Raw genomic sequence first — 23104 nt, 5'->3', positions numbered from 1 at the left:
AAGATCTATAGGACTAACATGACCCAAATTTTTTTTCTGATTTGTTAGAAAGACTGATGTTTCCAAGAGGGAATTCCTCAAACTGCCCAAAACAGGAGGTGCTTATGGGAGTCACACTTACTGACCTGGTTCATATCCAGGAGAATGTGATGAGAATAATACAGAATTTAGAGAACAAAGTTTCACTCTCTATGATTCTAAGAATGCCTTAGTTTTGTCAAGGTCACATACATCCCTTTGACTTCAGTTTTCCAAGCAGACAGTCACACAGTATTCCCTGGAGTTGCTTTAAACCTGTCAAGTTTGACTCAAGTATGCAGACCATCAAGGGGATGATCCTAGAGACCCAAAGTAAACTACTCTTTTCTCTCCTTAGAAGAATTAATTATCTTGGAGACCCACTTTCCATCAATATATAGGGGCTTTTTGTTTATTTTAAGACTCAGAGTCTCACTATGTAGCCCAGACTATCCAGGAACTTGCAATCCTCCTGTTTTTGCCTCCTAAGTACTGAGGTTATAGGTAAGCACCAATACACCCAGCTATGGAAGGCCTTTAATTCTCAGCACAGCACTGAAGTTATTTTTATAGTCAATTAGTAGTAATCCATAGAGGAATGATGCACTAATGCCTTTAGTATGACATTTGCAAAGTGAAGTCTATCCATGACCATTTATGGGAATGCTGAGGATAATGGTGATTGGACACTAAGAAATCTGTGATACTAAGGAATAAGAACTTGAAGAAGGAATGAGCACAGGAAAAAAAAATAAGGTCTTTGCTATTTTATTATTTTGGGAAACTATCCAGAGAAATGTAAAAGTTGACTTAGGTAGAGATGGGAAAGACTGTGAAATTAAGGAGGAAGTATTTAATGTAGCCAAACTTTCTCTTTATGAGGCCCCTAAGCAGAGATAATAGGATGATATAATCCTAACTACTGGTAGTGAATTTGTCAGTTGTTTTTGCTTTCAAGGTTCACTGATATGGTAAAGGTTGTACCAAAAGGGGGCTTTTTCTTCACAAGAACACCATTACTCACTGTTTAAAATGTTTATGCAGGAGAATGGTGTTCTCCTTCCCACCCCACCAAAGGAAAACTACCTGTATACAGAGCCAAAGTAATGTGGTGATTAAAAGGCTTAACAAAAAAAGAGAAATGGGTCAGTCCTTACCCATGATTTTCCTAACTCAGCTACTTGTGGGTAAAAAACAAATGTTACTCTTCGATCAGCCTAAGTTGTGACTGCTGCTGGCAGATCAGACAAAGGACTCCTGAGAAGGTTTGAGAATCTCACCAATCACTATGCCCTGGTTCCAGATGAGATGCTGATCACTTCACAATGGCTGCAATCTTTATCAATACACCAGGTCAGGATTAAATCTATATCCAGAAACTTTAAAGCATGTGTATAATATACAAAAGAGATTAAGACCACAAAGGAATAATATGCCAATCATAAAATAACAATGACTTTATAAATTTGTATGGGGTCTAAATTATCCCTGTCACATACATGTATGTTCACTCCACAGAGACTGAGGGTAACCTGCTGGGGACTATCTCCAGAGTTTCTGTTTCCCCTGAATGGTCTCCTCGAGGTTGTTCTGTTAGAGCTCTCAGTGCCAAGGAAATGGCAACTCTTAGATTCCCCATACATCCATGGCCTAGATCATGTCGAGCTGTAAACAAAAACAACACATTTAGAAAGGAACAAGGCCAACTTCAGACTGCTGCTGCTCTGGTGCGAAGATTTAACGAAAACAATGTTAGTAGGCATGCATGGACTTCTGCTAACTATTTTAGGAGTTAAATACCAAATACTTTCTCACTTCAGTTCCAAAAACTTCACTGCAAAAAGGCTGAAGGCATAATATGTAGTTTTTGCTGGACAGTTATCATATGCATTTCCAAACATGAAAGAGGAATGCAAAAAGTCAACATTTACACAGTTCCCAGGCACCCACAACGTGGCAGAATGAGGTCCAGAAATCCTCAAATGCCTATCAGTCTGTTTTGTTTATATTAAGTTAATTGACAACATTTAAGAAGTAGGCTTTTTAAAGGCTGTTTTTACTTGTCAACCCACACAAATTGTATGTTGTATTGCTTATTTTTGGTTAAGAACAACCTCTGCAAATTATAATATTTTGCTTCTAAGGGAATAGCCCCCACAGTTCTTTTTAGCTTTTCAAAGGAGAGGAATAATCTGAATGCATGTAACTGAAACCACAGAACACATGAATTTCCATTATGAAATTACCTATCTGATTAAATTTATAAAGGTAATAAATAATAGTGTAGGGAGCATCTACCATGCTAAGAAATTAATATACAAATAAAAAAGCAAGCCTATGATAAGCAGCTTTTACAGCTGTACTTATAGATCAATTTCAATCTTTAAACATCTGGTATATATTAAAATACTTACTAGATCGTCCACATCACCACCTTCCTCAAATACGGCTGCTGCATCTTCATTTGATTTTTCTTTGGGGGCCAGAAACTGTGAATAGAAAGTCAGTCATGATACTAAAATGACGCTTTTGCTTCTTTTGATGGAGAGAACAGTCTGCTAGCATTGCCACAGGCAAACCTAAGAAGGTTTGCTTAGCAAAGTCTCACTACAAATGGCTCAAAAGAAACGTCATCTTGGCATATTCTCTTTCTTTGCTCTGTACAAGAAGACCAATTTTGAGGTTCAATACTCCATACTAACTAGTCACCAGAGAAAGCTCTTAAGGAGAAAGAGGAAATGTCAGGGCCTGTCAAGACAGTGTCTCTGCAGAGAGTACCACATCAGCACAGCACACACCTTGTCTTTCACTCCTGCTCCTACGGGGGATATTCTGGCATGTTAAGACTAAGAAAATAATCAAGCACCAAATCAGTAGGTCTTGGTCTCTTTTGAAAGAAGCATAAGAACCAAGCAAGATTAAGATAATCTATTCCAGAATCCCACTTCAGAAAAAAAGAGGTAAAAGAACTTCTTGTGAGAGATTTGAAACATAAAAATAGGCAAGCCTGGTAAAGAGGAGTGAGTTAAGTCAATTTATCGTCTGTACTAGAAATTGTTTGAAAACAGGCATATGAGAAAATTCTAACGTCAGTGATCCACGCCTGATACTTCTAAAAGGCAGAAACAGGAAAGTAAAGGTCCTGCAAAGATCTAGGAGCGACACTCAGATTTTTAAAAAATGGAGAGTCCAAGACAGTGGATAGCCAATAGACCCTGGAACTCTGAGCTCTCATAAGTCTGAAAGAAAATTTCAGATTTGTGGCAGCAAGGGTCAAGGAACCTGATAAGATACTGCCAATGCACAGGCAAACTAACTACAGATTCTTTAAAAAGTAGTCAGTGCCTCTGAAAATAATCTGAACACTATTTTTCCATTCTGTCCCTCTAAGACCTAATAGTGGGGAGTTGTTTTAAACTTCAGGGCACGTGGCAACTGCATCTAAGAACTATGTTCTATCAATGTCTACCTATCCTAGCAGGAAAGGGTGATCTGGTAGCATTCGTAATTTGAGTGGTAGGAAAGACAAGCCTGTAGGAGAGAGCATCTTGAAGGGGATGGACCAAGCCTCTCTGTTAGCATTCCTCAGGGGCAGTCAGTGTGCAATGGAGCACAGATGTGGTGAGTAAGCCTTCCAGCTCACCTCTGCTCTCCTGCAGCTGCCTCCACACAAAAGGGAAAAGTTTAGTTTTAGCACATTCTCAACATGAAAAACTGGCAAAAAACTACTTTCCCTGTAATAAATATGCCTCTTTAACAAACCATAGCCCAAGGTCACCCATTAAATATTAGGCCATATGCATCAAGTCTCAGGAGGCAAGCTCTCTGTCCATTCTTCCATTCTGCATGCACAAAGCCTTGCACACAGGTAACAACAACAAAGTTTGTTTCTGCATAACTGGGCACTGCTTTTGTCAGCACCATGGCCATGATGGTTTGTTGGCTCAACCTCTCCCCTGGACTTTTTCTTCACTGATCATTAACCTCCATTTTGACTGAGCAATTAAGGGATTTATTTATTTTTTCTAAGGACAGTAATGGAAACTGGACCATGTGTAGGGTTGGGAATCAATGCTATAAAAGAAAGAAGATCCTAGCAAGGGGACAGTCTGGAACAGAACTATAATGCAGCTTCCATATAATTAATTCTATGTATTTATTAATTCTGTGTATTTATTATATGATAATTCATAAATATATATGAAACCCGGATACAGATAAATTAATAAGAAATTCATATATTTATTTGTACCTGCTTATGTCTAAAGGTTAAATAATCTATGTTCTATCCTAGGTTCCTCAATCTTTATGGTTCTCCTGATTACTACCATTATTAAAATGATTTTAATTTTGTACCTTGCCTCTCCTACTCATTGTCATAAGCTGCTGCATGATTTTCTATTATGTCAGGGACATATGGCTAAAGGATAAGACTTACCCAGTTAGGGTGAAAACAAAATATAGAGCTATGTCTTGCCATAAACTTTTGTGGAGCCACAAATGACCAGCACCTCCTAAATGACAAGTTCAGTGTGCTCAGTGGGGTGACAAGCCACTACATCTTTCATCTTAGCAACTTGAAACATGGTAGGTACTTATTGACAAATCTAGAAAATCCCTATTTTCTTTTTTGCCATTCATTCTCTAAAAGGTTCAATTTCCATTCCCTCCCCACCTGCAAAGCCCCTTCACAGTGAAATTAAAGGATAAATTAAGAAAGGACCATCTGCACAGTATGACCATGGTATATATAATTAAACACAAGTGGCACATCTCTAAGACTAAGCCAAATTCCTAGGAAGAAAGAAGCAGAAGCAGCAGCAGTAAAAAAAGCCTCATTTCTATCAAGTGCTAAACATCTGCAACTGATTTTCCTGACAGATCTGCTTCGCATTTCCGTGTAAGCAAATTATGGCTAAAAGCTGGGCTGCCATCCATTATCCTTCCCAAAGCCCCAGGCAAGGTTGATCTCTTACATACATTGCTCCTCCTCATCAGAGTTTTTAACTACATGTAATTTCCAGGCTGTGCAGTGACAGGGAAGACGGAGAGAGAGCAAGAGAATTCAAGGATTGACCTCCTTTCTCAATAAAAGACAGATTCTCTGAAAGCAGCAGAAAGGGATAAGGAGTCAACTCTCATCTTTTGTCCTTTTCTTTCTCTTTGCAATATGCCGAAAAAGTAGAGAATAAACAGAATGGACATATGTATGACATACTTCTCCTTCCTCAAATCACCATCATTAACTTGGGATTATCACAAGCGCCTCCTTACCTGGAGATCTTCATGAAATAAACAAACTACTACTTTTTAAGTACAGTGAAATGCAATTCTGGCTACATGCTGAGAAAAGGAATCAATAAGCTCTGTATAAGAACTGCCAGTCCTATCTCTCCATTAAGGTTGAAAGCTAACAACCAACTTGTATGCAGACTTTTACCAATGTCCAAATTAAAAACACATGGCTTCCATGTGTTGCTGATTCCAACACTATCAAAAGATTAAAGATGTATAAAAAAAGCACCAGGTTGGGGGTGTAGTTGAGCAGTAGAAGCACTTGCCTGGCATGAATAAGGCCCTGGGTTCGATCCCTAGTACCACAAACAAAACAAAAAAATCAAAACAAACAGAATGCCTAAAATGGCATAAATTGTGGCTTCATTAATATAATCAGTAGTTTATTTCTGCAGTAAAGGCAAGAGAGGGCAGCAGAGAAATCCTGCAGCGTGCTGTAGAGAACACAGCCATAACCAAAGGCCTGTTGGTTATTCAGAAACCCTGGGAAGGCCACCTAACCATTTCATAACTAATTTTCCTAAAAAAAAAAAAAAAAGATGGAAAAACTATTTACACTATCTAATGTCATGGGGTTGTGGTGAGTCTCAGATGAAATGAAGTATGTCAAAATACTTTGTGGTAGTATAAATTTTATCTCCTAATTCTTAGGAATGTACCCAATATGTTCACCAAGTGATATGTACAAGAATATCTACCATATCTTTGTTCATAATTATCAAAGTCTGTAAATAGTCAAATGCCCGCCATCAGGAGAACAAATCGATGAACTGTGATATAATCATAAAAAGGACACTACATAGTTATAATAAAGAATGAGTAATAATGTGATGAATCACAGAAGGTATGATTTGATTCCAAAGACATGCAGGTCAAGAACAGAACTACTCTCTACCTTTTGAGTGGTGGGCACCCAGGTGTATGAATATGTAAAAATTCATCAACTTTTACCAATAGTGTGATGTCCTACCTTAATAAAAAATTTAAAATTGTAAGTTAAAAGTATCAAGCTCTAAATAAGTATTAGGTAACAATGTGATATCTAGTATTGTTTTTCTTGTACTAACATTCAGAAAACCTCCACCAGAGATTTGACGCAGAAAAGAGCAAAGTAAAATGTTACAGGATCCAACAGTTAGAGAAATAATTCTTTTCTTTTTTCTTTTTTTTGAGACAGGGTCTTGCTATATAGCCCAGGCTGGCTTTGAACTCTCAATTCTCCTGCCTAAAGCTCCCAAGTGCTGGTATTAAATGTGGATCCACCATGCCTAGTGAGAAATGTGTCTTACAATTTTGTCTCAGAATCCTTCACCAAGCTTCATAGATCTCTTAAAGACTTACACATAACACTCCCTCTTGAGGGAGCATGAGTATCTCTTCTATAGGTAGATGTTGCTGGTGGAGGTATGGAGAAGTGGCACCATGGTGTGGTAGAAGGTTGGCTTGAGTAAGAATCCATGGGTCTGGACTAGCTAGTCACTAGTTTGCTATGAGAAACTGAGCTAAGTTGTACTCTTTAGATGGTGAAATAACCTGACCACTAAGTTTTGAGCATTTATGATACTAAGGTAAAAATCAATAAACATCAACAATAAAGGACAGATTGGGCAATTGCAAGGGAAACAAATCCTAAAAACTGTTTCCTCTCTAAAGCTTGTATCAAATGAATATTTAGACAGAGCTCAGCCTCTTGGACTCCTATGGAAAATGGCACCTCAGAGTCACTGGCATGAATCCTCTTTATCTACTGTGTTGTCAATATGGAGTAAAAAGGATGGAGGACATATTTTGGAGTAATTATCTACATAATGTTTATGGGTTTGTGGTTTTTTGCTGGCTGACTTACCTCTATTTCTCAAAGAATCATAAAATCCACAAGAAACAGAATCTCATTCAGTACATGTAGTTTTATACATCATGATGTGCTGTAGTTTTATACAGTCTGATGGGCTGAATCAGAGACACAAAGTCTAGAACATGTGTGTTCATGATGATGCCTTGAATCACTTTGGAAAGTGTCTTGAGAAACTTGGCAGTCCCTTCTATCTTCATAGGAATTTTATATGTATTTATGGAGATGATTCTGTATTGTAGTACATCTTTTTGGGCATGGACTAATTTGTATCTCTTCATACTCATATTCTGTACCATTTGTATATAACATATCAAACTTAGATGTGAAACCTTAAATTTAACCTTTTTCAAAAAATGGGAGGTTCAATAAAATTTAAACTGCTTAATAACAACAAAAAATATGGAGGTTTGGGGGTCAGTCATAGAGCTGGATTCCCAGCCAGTGGGATCTACGACACGTCATTTTACCTCTCCTACCCACCACAGAGCCAGGCAGTGAGAATGAACAGACAGATAAAGGCACACAGGGCTACACAAAGACATTCCCCTACATCAAATGCTAATGGCATATCTAAAACTTCCAATTAAGAAACAGAAAAGGTGAAGTGAAAGAATTGTCAGGTTATAATAATAATAAAGATAAGTTATAAAAGAAGGGCAATTTTTAAAATTTGTTAGCATATAACAGTAAGAAGGGCAATATTTATGTCTAGGTTTCAAAGTAAAACAAGAGATACCAAGAATCTTAAAAGAAAGTGACTATATAAATGTATGGGAAAACTTTCTTTTTTAAAAAAAAAGTTTTATTGTACTTTTTGAATTTAGCATAGATTAATAATATGAAGGTGTTTCATTGTGATAATTCCACACATGTGTACAGTGTACTTTGAACATGTTTACCCCCTCCATTATATTAGAAGAATTTTTTCTTCTAATATAATTTTTTTATAATTTATCTGTAGCTGGCTGACTTACCTCTATTTCTCAAAGAATCATAAAACCCACATGTTTCTAAAACATATTGGAGGGAAATGGCTTTCCTTAAGATGCTGTGTGCAGGTGTAAAATTCTACTTTAATTTTCACTTAAAATGGACATCTTAGAATAATTATTTCCTTTCAAATGTCAACATTTAATAGCAAGAATTTCAACAGCTTGCTACCTTTAACTTATGGTAAATACCCTAAAAGAATATAGATGGACTATGAGGATTGTGGTCCATCTATCTGAATAAGTTCAAGTTTCTTTAAAAATTATTTGGGAAATGACCGAACCTAACATCTGAAGGCATTGAAAGTGAGTATTTCAGTGCCTGGTCAAAAGTGACTGCACTTCCCAAACTAGCTAAGAGAAATAGTTGAAGCATCTCTCTCCTATTAAAACCAGAGGAATCTGCTTCCTTGAGCCAGAATCTGAGTCTTCAGTCCTCCCCACTGTCATCTATATGTGCATCTTCCTTTCTACTCTTATTTTAGAAACCAATAGATGCCATTTAAAAAGTTTTATTACAAAGATCAAGTTTTACTCTGAAAAGCAAAATAGAGCATTCATGCAATATTAAAGCAGGCACAAAAGCACAATTCTACACGCTAGGTATGAGAGTGCCACTGAAGATGATCAGAATTCAGGCGCTACTCCATAGTTTTAGCTTATTTTAAGCAATATCTGGCTGAGGGCCAGACAATCATTCATTGACATGAAGCAGCCAGGGATCGCTGCATTTTAGAGAATGTTGGGTCAAGGTTCCACTTATAAGAAAGACTCAATCCACTTAGGAATGAAGGTCCAGTGCAGTACACAGGGACCAGCATTTTAATCCTCTTGCAGCCTCTGAGCACTCACAGTGCAACCCCACTTAACCATTCTGGGGCTTGCCTTCCCAGTAGTAATAAGAATGGTATTCTGCTGCTGCCAACTCCTCTTAGCAGGTCACTGTGAGGATTACAGAGATGGTGCTGGGTTCTTTGGTTCTAGAGTTAGACACATACAAAATTTTATCAGAAGGGCTGGAGGTGTGGCTCAAGTGATAGAGCACCTGCCTAGCAAGCTCAAAGCCCTGACTTCAAATCCCAATACCATCTCCCCTCAAAATTATTTCCTATCATTATCCAGATATTATGTATATATGTTCTAGGTGAATATCATATAATGTGAATGTTCTTTAGAAGTCAAAATGTTATATATAAACATTTGGTATAAATATTAAATTGGGTGAAGCACTGGTAAATGTGAAAAAGAAGGAATCTGCAGGGTCTATGTACAATACACTTTTTCTGAGGCTATGAGATAATGTATTATCAAAGCACTCTGCATAGAGGTGGTGCTCCATACACTTCAGTTGTATTTCCTACATTCTCATCTACCATGACCATGGAGTCTTCCCAGTAGTACTGGAAGCATACTTACTGTGCCTTGACTGGAAATATTGCTCCAAAAGGGAGCAATATTTGCTCCCTTTGATGCCAGTCAAAGCCAGGTAGTCCAGTGGTGAGAGAAGATTCTCTGTTTTTCACTGTGTTCTTTCTATTCAAAGATGGTAACATTCCCAGAGTTGTCTTATACTATAACCGAAATCAGTGATGGTGACATTAAAATCAACTATGGACAATACCTCATTCCTAGCAATTAACTGAAATTTCTCTCTGTAGCTTAATTATCCAGACATTAAAATTCCGATGCTCAGGCTCCATGCCCTTAAATTTGAAATAAGATATCACATTTGCAATATAGAACAAACCTCACATAATTTGAAAGTACATTATGCCTTTTTAGATTTCTTTCCTCTGTAATATTTCTGGATTCACTAAGCTGTGATACTTTTGGTTAAGATATACTGCTAGAAGAAAACATTACCTTTTGTAGGTCAGCTCTCTACAAAAACTATAATATGTATTCAACTCTCACCTGGATGACAGATTTTCATAATGCAATAATGACTAAAATTAAATTTTAAGTAGACTTATTTTACTTGTTTACCAAAAACTAATTGGTAAGTCTTCACCAGTGTCAACTTGGCTAGCTATAGTGCCCAGCTGTTCCATTAAACACTACTATAGATGTTGCTATAAAGGTCTGCAGATGAGATTAACATTTATAATCAACTAACTTGAAGATCACCCTTCATAATACTAATGGGTCTCATTTAATCAGGTAAAGGTCTTAAGAGAGAAGATAGGTTTCCCAAAGATTCCGTCTCAAGACTGTAACATAGAAATCCTTCCTGGATTTCAAACCTGCCAGCCTGCCCTACAAATTTCAGACTTGCCAGCTCCCGTAATTTCATGAGTCAATCAATCAATCAAGTTCTCTCTTTCTTTCTCTTTCTATATGTATTCTATTGGTTCTACTTCTCTGGAGAACCCTGATTGATAAATTCCAGTTCAAGGGAAAAATATTATCACAACATTGCATATAGTAACAAATAGAAATAAAACCACACCCAAGCCCATGATACTCAGTACTGACAGTGCCAGAAGAGAGAGTAGACACTATGGAACCCTCTGAAGCAGTAATTAGCACCTTACTGAATGCTTCTACAATTCCAGGATCTTATTGCCTGAAAGTAGGACCTATGTCTGTTCTTTAACCAGAACTTTTGAAAGGCAAAGTACTTAGTAAAAGTTCTTGATTATACAAGACTAACTTTTCTCCTAAATAATACTATGGTCTCTGTCAAATGTATTTTTTTAAGCTGAAAATTCATGGCATTTTCAATTTGGCCGGAATTTAGATATATGATGAACTTTTCAGCCTTGTTCCTACCATTCACTTAGATTCCTGTCTGCCAGCCCCAGGTCAAGCTCTCCCTTAGCAGTTATTTTTTGAGTCTCTATTGCTACCCTATGCTCCCGTAACTGAGCTCTGTTTGAGCCTCTAGAGTGCAGGGTGCAGCAACTAGCAGACAGCAAAAGCTTAGTAACTGCTAACTGCCCAGTACTGTGCCAGCAGAACTAGATCACTGACTGCCACTGAAACCAAATATATGAGCTATATATATATTAAAATGTCATCATAACCTTGAGGTACAATGAAAGATTACTGAACTAAATAGCCACATGTATTTGACTCATGGCTGAGTCAGATTCAGTATTCATATACCAAATAGGGAGGTTTTGGCCTAACAACTGTGCCAACCAAAAGCTCATGGGGTCAGTATACATAGAGTGTTTTACTGAAAACGCAGATTGTTCCTTTTATTAGAATTGGTGAATAGAACAGGTGCTTCTCTACCCATTTCACATTACAGTTACTCAAGGGGCTTTAAAAGCTCAAGCAAATAAACCATGCCCAGAACCCATCAAAGACCAACAAAATTTGTGGGTACTTCTGTTTTCTTTCTTTTTTTTTCTTTTGCAGTGTTGGGGGTTGAATCCAGGGCTTCCCAAATGCTAGGCAAGCATTCTACCACAGAGCTACAACCCCAGTCCTTGTTTTAAAATCAGGATTTAAAAACAAAAACAAAACTCTCCAGGTGACTAATGGGTACCAAGTCATAGCCTTTACCGGGGTCTAGTTCAAGTTTGGTATGCACTATGGAATTCAGCAGTTCTATAGCTACTAAAGCTGGGATCATAGCTGAGTTCTAGAAACATAACCATGATCTATGAGTGAAGAGATTATATAACTCCCCTGAAGATGCTGCAGTTGGAGCAATTCACTTGTTGGTTGAATAAAGAATAGGTACACTACTTTAGTTAATCTTAAAATTTAACTTCTTCAGGGGCATCAAGGAAAATAATGTCCACTGCAGTAATTTATACAGACAGGAAGTTAGCCCTCCGTACCTTTTTGGCTTCCTCAAGTGTGACGGAGCTTCCAGAGGCTTCATCCTTGGTGATCAGAGTAATTCCATCTGAAAAGTAATTCACAGAGTAAAACTCAAATGCAAAGAGTCAACTCAATCCACATTCCTTTCCACCATACCTCTGCCCATCTTTGCTCTGGAGACTTTAAAACCTATAAAGGTGCTTTGTTTTCAAGAAAATGTAATTGTAACAGCAATCAGTGTACATTGTCTTTTATCTTACATTATCCTTTCTCCTATTTCTGCTTGTATAGTAAGCAATAAAGGCCACATCTTAACTTCTACCTGCTCCATGAAGTCTTCCATGATCAACTCCAGACTGAAATAGCCTCTCCTTCTTTAGAAGGATAATTTATCTCTTTAAAATGGCTTATGTAACTATTTGTACATATGTTATATTTCTATTCTTTCCTCAAGGGCAGGGGCTGGTTCTTATTCCTTTTTAATTTTCCCTCCAAGTAGTACATATGAGATGCTAGACAAGTAAATGTTTGAATGATTTTGTGCTTTTACCTAAAACTGTACAGTACCCAATACTGGACTCTGTATACATTTTGGCTTATGGCATGGTACTGGCTATTGATGGAATGGCCAAAGGACTATGTCAGAAGGACACATACTCTTGCAAACAGCAGCATGTGCATCACTTAATACAGAGTATGAGTTTTAACTCAACAAGAGTAAATAAAGGCTAGAATATCTGCTCTTTTAGTTTTCTTTTCTCCTAAGATTTCCCGCTATCTTAAATGGCTGATGAGTGTTATACTTTCAGAAAAACTCATGCATTTAACATCTATTTGTATCTACAAATGGCACAAGTTGTGTGTATCCTCAAAAGTCTATAAGCTCTCAGAAATATGTATCTTGTATAGGTCCTGTAAGTTTCTTATCAGCAAATAATCTGCAATAACTACTAAACCCAACCTCTTTCATCTACTGTGTCAGCAACAGAGACACAAGTGATTTGAAAAGCCCTATTTACTACCCAATCCTAATTGCTTTTTTCCCCAGTGTGGAGGTTAAAGGGCTGAAAAATGAACTGTCAGGGAAACAGTTGCCTATGTGATGAAACAGTGTTAGAAACTAATTCTGTCTGATTAAAACTGAAGAAGTTCCACGCCACCTCTTGAATATATTTTCATAATATGTATTTTTTATAAATAGTATCTTATACTTGGGTTCTGAAACAGAATTGGGTCATGTTTTTAAAAAAATGGAAAAAGGGCATGAAGGAACTCAAACATCAAGCCTAACACTGAAAGAATGAATGCTCCTTCTCTCTTGAGCTTCATTTGCATTGCTGGTGTGAATAAGTGACAAAAAGGGTGGCTTTGGTGCATTAAGATGCTGGGCTGCTGATATGAAAAGTCCAAGAGCACAATAATGAAAGGTGGCAGAGAGGCAAAATGTAAGTGAGTCAATTTGAGAAAGGGGGTACCACACATCTGCTTAAGTCAACAAATAGAAAGGCATAATTTTGGAAATGTGTCAGGCTGCCGAGAGTGTAAGATGAGACATCTAATATTTATTTGTTATTTATCACTCTATATTTATGCTCATTAAGCAGGATTTTTAGTTCAATGAATCCAAAGTCAAATGGAAAGTCATCAGGTCCTACTTTAGGCATCACACTATATAATTTATATTTAGGTGTTATATATATATTTTTTAAATAGCATAAGTATTTGGAGGAAAAAATGACACCTTACCCTGAACAACAATTTCCCAGAAATGACTTAATTGCTTAACTTCCACTTTCTCTCTAAGGGCTTTCAGGAAACTGTTGAAGCGCTGCTCTTCTGAAAACTGTGGGAATGAGTTGGGGGAGAGATGAAAAGTCAGAGTGAATACAAAACCAAATCCATCCCCAGACCAAAGTACTATATGTTTTGAATCTACCATACTTATTAAAAAAATTAATAAATAAAGGCTTTTCTTTGGAAATGGAAGCTGGCAATTCAAATCTGCTTTGTTCATTGCAAACCAGAAACTTCTCTATCTATAAAAGGCACAGAGCTTCTCAGAGCCACACAGGTTTTTAACTTTTAATTCAGACCATCTCAAATTAAAACAGAGAGAAAGATTTAGTGAATCCTCATGTATTGATCACTCAACTTCAGTAAGTGTCAACTCAATTAATTTGTTTCAATTGTACCTCTACCTTCTCCTAGAACTCTTGAGTTAATTTTGAGGCAAATTTCATACTATTTCATTTATAAATATTTCTGTATTTTTTAAAAAAACATACTCACATGCCATTGTACATCACATAAAATGATTAACAGGAGCAAAGAATAGTATTCATCATCTTAATCTATGTAATTTAATTTTAAAAATGATTTTACAGTTCAAAAAAAAGGTCTACATTAAGATTGACTGATATGCCTCTAAAGTCTCTTTTGTCTCCCTCCATTTTTCCTTCTTTTCTCTCTCTCTCTCTCTCTCTCTCCCCTTCACTCCCTTCCTCCCTCCCTCTTTTTTTTGGTGCTACTGAAGTTTGAACTTGGGGCCTTGTATTTGTTAGGCAAGTGCTGACTCAAGCCATGCCCCCAGCCCTTTTTGCTTTTTGGGGTATGGTCTTGCTTTTCTTGCCTGGACCAACCTGAACCACAATCCTCCTACTTAATGACTCTCCAGTAGATGAGATGACATCTCATCTGGCATACGCCACCAGTTCACCTTTTTCCAATGACATGCCAACTTTTTTGCCTGGGCTAGCCTCAAACTGTGATCCTCCCGATCGCCACTTCCTGAGCAGCTAGGATCACAGGTGAAGCAACCACACTTGGCTTGTTTGCTTGCTTGCTTGATTGACTGTGGTGCTGGGATTAAGCCTAGGGCCTCATGCATGATATGCCTGTGCTCTACCACTGAACTACAGCGCTGCCAGTCTCTTTCTTTAAGAAATCTAGCAACCAGACACTTTTACCAACATGTGCTAGCAACAGGGTGTAGAAGATTTACCCTATGCTCCATTTAGCCTGGGGCAGTGCTAAAAAATGTATTTTTACTATCTTTTTTCCATCTAGCCAAATCTTTCTCTACCCTAAGTCATCCTCAGTCTTGTCTTGACTCTATCTGTAGGGCATTTGGGTCATTTACTTCTGAATCTTTTATCCTAGTATAATTTTAATGATTTTCTTATCATTTTTGTAAGCATCTAAATTACTCAGCATTAATTTGTTCATTTATTCAGCAAATATTTAATAAACACCCACACAAGAACATATACTACAACTGTGCCTGTTTTAAAAATATAATTTTTATTTTAAATTTGCTCACCTTTTGTCTAGAGGTAGAATTAAATCTGGAAGATTTTTAGAAGTGTTTTGTAAAAGTTCCTAATAAAACAAACAAACAAAAACACCAACCCAAAGGCTGGTCAGGGGGGCTGAGTAATTATTTTTATGATTTTTGTTTGTTTGGTTTTGGTTTTTGTTTTCTGGCATTCAGATCCCACCTGTCTTTGTAAAATCCTTCTCAATAATTATACCAATATGTATTTTCCATCACTTTCCCTAAAATAGTTAGCTCATCCTTTACCATAATAGCCACCAGAGGTTACAATGGAAACGTCCTTCGTTCTCTAAATAGGAACATAAAACCAGGGCTCTAGTGTTGTAAAAAGTTAACTCCCAAGGATAAAGCATCCCAATCAACCACCTTCATTCCTTTTCAGATATGACAATGATGGAACTATGAGTTTAGTCATTTCCACTTCTCTTGGCATATAGCTCTATTCACAGTAAGAATGATGATTTCCAAAGACTAGATTTATTTGTGGGATGCTGTTCGTCTCTCTCCTTTGACAGCTGCCAACTGTGGGGGAAGAGAAGACAGGCAACAACAGTTACCTGAATGGCTTCTTCCCGGAAGGCTTTGATGCAGTCCATGCTCTTCATAAAATATGGTGTTTCATTAGTATCCAAAAACTGTTCAATGTGATTTATTAGCTGGTGACTTACTAGAACATAAGACAATAAATTTATTTTTTAAGATGTGCAACGGCCTCATGATCAATGTGCACAACGTGCATTTTAAAATTTTTTCTGCAGTACTGGGGTTTGAACTCAGGACTTTGTGCTTGTGAGATCAGTGCTCTACCCCTTGACTCACACCACCAGTCTTTTTTGTTCTGGTTATTTTGAAGATAGAGTCTTGTTTTAGTGAATTGTGATCCTGTGATCCTATTTTATGCTTTCCACAGCCACACTGGGATGACAGGCACATGGTACCACACCAGCTATTTTTTGTTGAGCTAGGGGGTCTCACAAACTTTGTTGCCTGAAACTTGGAACAACAATCCTGCTGATCTTAACCTCAATAGCTTGGGATGACAGCTGCAAGCCATTGTGTCCAATTATTGGCTGAGCGATGGGGGTCTTGCTAACTTTTTGCCAGGCTGGCCTTGAACCACAATCCTCTCAATCTCAGTCTCCCAAGTAAAGAGATTATAAGTGTAAGCCTAAGATTATAGGTGTGAGCCAACAGCACTTGGCCAGACTTCTTTTAGGGAAGATGAGAATGAAAATTCTGATTTCAAAAGTCTGTATTTAAGACATCTGGGTAATGTTGTTATTGTCAAGAAATAAAATTTAATTTCTAAAATGTCTAGAACTACAGCTAAATATTCTCTGGGGGATATCAAACACTAGTTGTGGTGGGGTTTGTTTGTTTTTTTAAAAAATTTTGTTTATTTACCCCCCAGAATTTAGGGGCCATTTGGAAGATTAAAAACTACCTTATTCGTGGAAAATAAATTCTGTAGTCCCTCCCCTAATTTCACTTAGTATAATTTTCAAACAGTCCCAGGCAGTAATAAGCCAGGGACACCCCACATTTACCAACCTCAGATTAAATTAGAAAAGAAGATTCCCAGTCTTAACATCCATCAGAATGAGAAATCATTACTATATATTTTTTGCCGTTAGCTAGACCTGATTATTTTACATATTGCTTAACACTCTAACAGCTATGAATACTTAATAAACAGTAACTGTCAGCAAGCAGTGTCATAAACATCATAAAAGAGAAAATAGATTAGTAATGTTACCATTTGCAATTTAGGTTGCAACTTGAGGCTGCCTCACAAAGAAAGAAACAAAAAATCTCCAGTATGAAATAAGCAGGGGAAAATAGAAATGTGAAAGCAATCAACAAGCTTAATTTGCTCAGCAGATTAAAGTAACCTTTAGAATCTGTGCTGAAGAACCAAGAAGATGTGAACATTCACCACTACCCTTTACCCCTGAAACCACTCACTTGCTGGTTGTTTGACAATTTATGCTGAATGGCCAAGATATTCTAAGACTACCATGTTTTCCAAAATCATGACTTCATTTGAGCATCCTAATGGCTAAAAATGTATGTGAGCACAATACTACAGCAAACTACTTTCAACACTCACCTATAAAGGCTCAAGGCCACTTACACTGAATCAGTGACCTCAACATTGTTCAATGCTGTATGAAAGACACAAAATCAGTGCCATCTACTTATTTCCTGAGTACCTTATAGCATGTGGAAAGGATTAAAAAATTGGACAAAGCCTTTTTTTTTGTTGTTATTGTTTTATTATTCATATGTGCGTACAAGGCTTGGGTCATTTCTCCCCCCCTGCCCCCACCCCCTCCCTTACCACCCACTCCGCCCCCTCCCTCTCCCCCCCCACCCCCTCAATACCCAGCAGAAACTATTTTGCCCTTATTTCTAATTTTGTTGAAGAGAGAGTATAAGCAATAATAGGAAGGAACAAGGGTTTTTGCTGGTTGAGATAAGGATAGCTATACAGGGAGTTGACTCACATTAATTTCCTGTGTGTGTGTGTTACCTTCTAGGTTAATTCTTTTTGATCTAACCTTTTTTCTAGTTCCTGGTCCCCTTTTCCTATTGGCCTCAGTTGCTTTTAAGGTATCTGCTTGAGTTTCTCTGCGTTAAGGGCAACAAATGCTAGCTAATTTTTTAGGTGTCTTACCTATCCTCACCCCTCCCTTATGTGCTCTCGCTTTTATCATGTGCTCAAAGTCCAATCCCCTTGTTGTGTTTGCCCTTGATCTAATGTCCACATATGAGGGAGAACATACAATTTTTGGTCTTTTGGGCCAGGCTAATCTCACTCAGAATGATGTTCTCCAATTCCATCCATTTACCAGCAAATGATAACATTTTGTTCTTCTTCATGGCTGCATAAAATTCCATTGTGTATAGATACCACATTTTCTTAATCCATTCGTCAGTGGTGGGGCATCTTGGCTGTTTCCATAACTTGGCTATTGTGAATAGTGCCACAATAAACATGGGTGTACAGGTGCTTCTGGAGTAACCTGTGTCACCACAGTCTTTTGGGTATATCCCCAAGAGTGGTATTGCTGGATCAAATGGTAGATCAATGTTTAGCTTTTTAAGTAGCCTCCAAATTTTTTTCCAGAGTGGTTGTACTAGTTTACATTCCCACCAACAGTGTAAGAGGGTTCCTCTTTCCCTGAATCCTCGTCAACACCTGTTGTTCATGGTGTTGCTAATGATGGCTATTTTAACAGGGGTGAGGTGGAATCTTAGAGTGGTTTTAATTTGCATTTCCTTTATTGCTAGAGATGGTGAGCATTTTTTCATGTGCTTTTTGGACAAAGCCTTTTTAATATAGCAATTTTGCAGCAAGGGAAAAGTATCTTCAGCAACCATTTCATCTCTTCTACCAACTAGGAGATTATGTTCTATTTTATTTATTATAATAAAGCATTTAACAAACTTGAGGGATTAAAGAAACACTTCCTGCAATTTTCAGAAATCTTTACCAATGTATCCTCCAGCAGTTAATTAATATTCAAGTACAATTCAAAGGAGAAAAAGCATGTTCAGATGATCTTTTTAAACAAGGTAAATAATATAATCCTGATTAGCAGGCAGAGCAGAAAACCCATCAACAAGAAGCTCAAAGCAAATAGAAGGGATCTTCACTTTTTCAGCTTAGAAAGGCAAAGTATAGGAAATGTTTGATATTTTTCATATCGCTTACAGCAGCCTACTTTTTCAGATAGTTTGATATAAAGTTAGTTTGATATAAAGTTCACTCAGCATTACATATCTGGCACAAAAGCCTTTACAGGCCAATGACAGAAATCCCAGAGATTCCATGTCCTCCATTTCTTTTGAAATGAGAATGAAGAACCTTAGGAAGCTATAATGTAAATGTTTTTCTTTGCTTGACTTAGTGATTATTTTCATGAATTTATCCTAGAAGATATATTTTCTGTAACTACTATGTATAAGATATTATGCTATATTCTGTAGGAAATTCAATTAAAAGTAAGACCCTTGCCTTTGAGGGGTTTAATAGTCTACTAGAAAATATAATACATATACACAAAACTAACAGGTAAATAGAAAGGGGGCTATGAGTATTATGAAATCACATTAAGTAATCTTAAATTTTTTTTTTTTTGCATATTGGTCTGAATTTTTTTAAATCTTCAGTAATTCAAGAAAGCTTCATGAATGAACATGGCTTTTTAACCGGGCAATGAAGAATAGATTTGGCTATCATTTAGCAGGAAACAGAATAAGCCTATATGAAGAACAGAGGTGGGAAAGCAGAGAGCATGGTTGAAGAGTGCTTGTACAAGTGAAAGAAAAAGAAGGACTAACAATTAGAAAGAGATTGAAGGGAAGAAGTCCAAGAAAAGAGAATAATATGTGAAAGAGTCCTGAGATACAGTCTGACTCCTTAGAAGGTATAGAAGCAAAAAGGGACTCCAGACCAAGCCTTTTAGGAAATGCAACATTTTAAAGGTTGGACAGAGGAACAGGAGTTGCTGTAAGAAGCTAAGAAGTAATAGTCAGAAAGGCAGAGAAAATCAGGAGGACTCGGATCATAGATACTAAGAAAAGAGCTTGTTTAAAGAGGCAAGTTGTCTGGTATGTCCAAATTTTTATAAAATACCGTAAGGAGAAATGTATAAAAATGACAAGGGATTACGGACTGAGACTAAGGAGTCCTTTGGCCCAGGAGCCCAAGAAGCAACTAAAGAGGTGCTGAATTGCTTTGCAAAAAAACCATAGCTGGGTTGGAGGCATGGCCTCGCAAGTACAAGGCCCTGAGTTCAAACTCCAGAACTGCCCAAAACAAAACAAAACAAACAAAAAAAACCCCACTGCTTCCTAACCCGTTTAATCCTTAACTATGTCATAAAAGACACATACACAACATTTTATAGGGAAAATTATTTTAAAAGATGGAAATAAGCAATTGCCAAAACCAACAATCCATTTGCAATAATATGGGGTAAAGAAGGGATATAAAGAAGTAGGAGCCACAATACCTAGTTTCTATTTAAGAATGAAGTCCTCATGTGTCTGTGGACCTATCTGGATTCTTTTTTTTTCATATTTACATGTCAGACTGTTCTGTCCCTTCCTCCAGAAAGCTCAGAAACACAGGCAAGTAAACACAATCAAACGTCCAATAAATTCAATGAATACGAAGAGCCAGATTTTGCCCTTCTGGGAACAGTCAGTTATATAGCCAGTGTACATGGCCAATAATTCTGAATTCTGTCACTTACCTAGACTATTTTGTGGTACACTGACTGTAATAAGCCATTTAACACCAGGGAATAGCTGTGATGCATAATGCTTTCTATACTACGTATTAAAAAGACATGTGGGCAAGGGACTTCCTGTCCAAAGTTTTATGGCACTTCCCATTTCCCTGCCATTTTTGATGAAAATGAAATGCAGAAATGGCTGACAAAAATAACATTCTACCTTGGTGAGATTATGCTTTTGACTTCCCTGCCATCCTCTGCCCACATAAAGGAAATGCCGATTATCAGGGTGCTTTTCTCTGCTTTTAACCACAACTATAGGACTAAGGAATGGCCTGTCAGTCTTCATACTCAGTACATCACAGCCCTAATTAAAATTCACCAAAATGTTCTTCAGAACTAGCCAATGACTCAATAATACTCATTAAAAGCTAATGTAAAAAATGGCCACTGGAAGGGCCATCCATCCTAGGATACTAAGTCAGGCAGAGGGCTGTCATTTATCTCAAAGAGGACCTCAAAAATGTCTAGTCCATATTTGAGATTTTTCTACATGGCTTTATATATTAATCCAGCATCTTATCTGAGTGCAGATGTTGATACATAAAACTAGTCTCAATGCAGTCATACTTTAGTGTCACATTTAAAAGGTATTTGGAGGCTGGTGGAGTGGCTCAAGTGGTAGAACACCTGCCTAGCAAGTGTGAGGCTGAGTTCAAACCCCAGTACCACCAAAACCAAAACAAATAAACAAAAGGTATTTAGATTCATAAGTGTTACCTAAAAGGAAAATGTCAGTTTTCTTGTTTAATCTGAAATACATGTCCTCCCTCACTACAGGAAACATTCAACCCCATCTAAAGTCCTAAAAAATGGACCACCTTCCTTCTTGGTGCATGGTAACATGGGCCAAAACACCCAGCAATGTAAGCTTCTCTACTTCTGACTTTACTCACTACCTCTGTTCTCTGCCAAGATGTTTCTGAAAAAGTAAACAAAGTCATCTATTAGAGATTTTTTTCCCTTTAACTGACAAAGACAAAAAAGCAGTAGGTTCGCTTATCTGTCACACCCTATGCATAAAAGACTATTAAAGGAATCTAAAATGATTTTGTTGAACCAAGGCATCATTCAGGATGCTTCTCAATTTAATTCTTCTCACTCTCTCAAGCCTCATGTGAATTTTACTTATTAAAAAGATGTCCATTTTGCAGATGTCAACAGCTAACTCATTTTAAAATGTTACAAACAGATTTATATACTCAATGACAATGGTATCGTTATAATACAAAACTAAAAGGCAGCAACAGAAAAATCGAGCATTTAAATCAAGTGAGCATTAGATCAGGCCATTCATTATCATTAAGAGATAATAAATAAAGGAGAAATATTTATCAGCAAATAAAAGTTTAGGCAAGGAGTCCAGTTCTACCACCAAACTCACAGGTTTAAGCCAGAAACTTAAAAGGGACATTTGCCTCTTAAGACAAGGAGTCTGTAGTTTTAATAATGATAACTAAAACAGAAGCAAATCACAAGTCCACAGGCTTCTTTTATGTCTCTTTAGGACATAAATTGGCCATTGTGGGTAGAGGCCTTGTGTTTATCAGCCAGGGTACAACCAGAAGAAATCACTGTAAATATTTAACGCAAGCAATCATTACCCCAGCAATGAAGAGCTGGAAAGCCAACTGCGAATGATGCTGCAAGCCAGAGATCTGCAATATCAAGAACACTTTTACACCCTGTACCATGTGGCAAAAAGAAAAGAGAGGGTATAACTAGAGCCCAGGTACCTGTCCTATGGCAACGCAAACCCATGAAAGACCTGAGATGCTGACCACCACAGAAAGAGAGAAGGAGATACCTTGGCTTCTCCCTCCTCCCACCAACCATCCCACTAGGGTCTCTCGCTGAGAACTGAGAAGGAAGCTTTTACACATGGGAGCCTGGGAAAGGTAACCTGGAGGGACCAGCTCCATCTCACCTTTCCCCTCCTCTAGATCCAGTACATGCAGGGGAAGGGTGAGGAGTTGATCTAAGAGCTACCTGGCACAGTGTGTTAGTATGAACTTACAAACCCCTCCCCCCCATTTTATGAACTGAACATTTCCAGGAGACAGAATTAACAAGGCATTATCTAACTTAAATAATAAGGGAAGATAAAATTTACAGGTTTTCTTTCCTTCCTATGAGGTTGGATACAATGAAATCCAATTAAATTACTGAAAAGGTTCACAGTTTTTCAACTTAAACAGTTTTTCTCAGCCACTTAAAATTTTTAAGTTGTATTTCTAAAAACAGAATTATGTTAAAAAAAAATCCCCACACCATTAGTTTCACTTCTAATTGAAACATCTTTAAAGTCAAATACATTTTCCTTTCCTCTTAGTTTAACATCGTGAAAAGCAAACACTTGTCACACAACATGTAATAAGAGGTACCAGAAATGACTCAGCGTTTCCCATGGAATTCATGCCCTCTCAGAAGTTATGTACTTAGGAGTATTTAAATACAAAAAAAAGGTATCATAAATATTTCCCACTAAATGACAAAAGATATGCTGATTTACTTCTTAAATATCATTTCT

The 23104-nt window shown here is 37.3% G+C and overlaps 1 protein-coding gene across 2 annotated transcripts in view; it reads right to left on the bottom strand.

Moving 5' to 3' along the window:
• Window positions 1-770: 770 nt before the first annotated feature.
• The window catches only part of Xrcc5 (X-ray repair cross complementing 5), a 96081-nt gene continuing 73747 nt past the window's right edge, over window positions 771-23104 (bottom strand). The window contains exons 17-21 of one of the 2 annotated variants that reach the window (XM_074071673.1): window positions 15826-15935; window positions 13681-13777; window positions 11952-12019; window positions 2433-2507; window positions 771-1683 (exon numbers count right to left, since the gene is read on the bottom strand). In XM_074071673.1, the coding sequence (XP_073927774.1) occupies window positions 1669-1683; window positions 2433-2507; window positions 11952-12019; window positions 13681-13777; window positions 15826-15935 (365 nt within the window). In that variant the 3' untranslated portion in view covers window positions 771-1668. Of the gene's footprint in view, window positions 1684-2432; window positions 2508-7922; window positions 9138-11951; window positions 12020-13680; window positions 13778-15825; window positions 15936-23104 lie in introns of those variants that run through there. The other variant, XM_020158574.2, reaches the window with a different exon arrangement.

Source organism: Castor canadensis, chromosome 4, assembly GCF_047511655.1.
Source record: "Castor canadensis chromosome 4, mCasCan1.hap1v2, whole genome shotgun sequence".
Lineage (NCBI taxonomy): Eukaryota > Metazoa > Chordata > Mammalia > Rodentia > Castoridae > Castor > Castor canadensis.
This window is presented reverse-complemented; position numbering and strand designations above follow the sequence as displayed.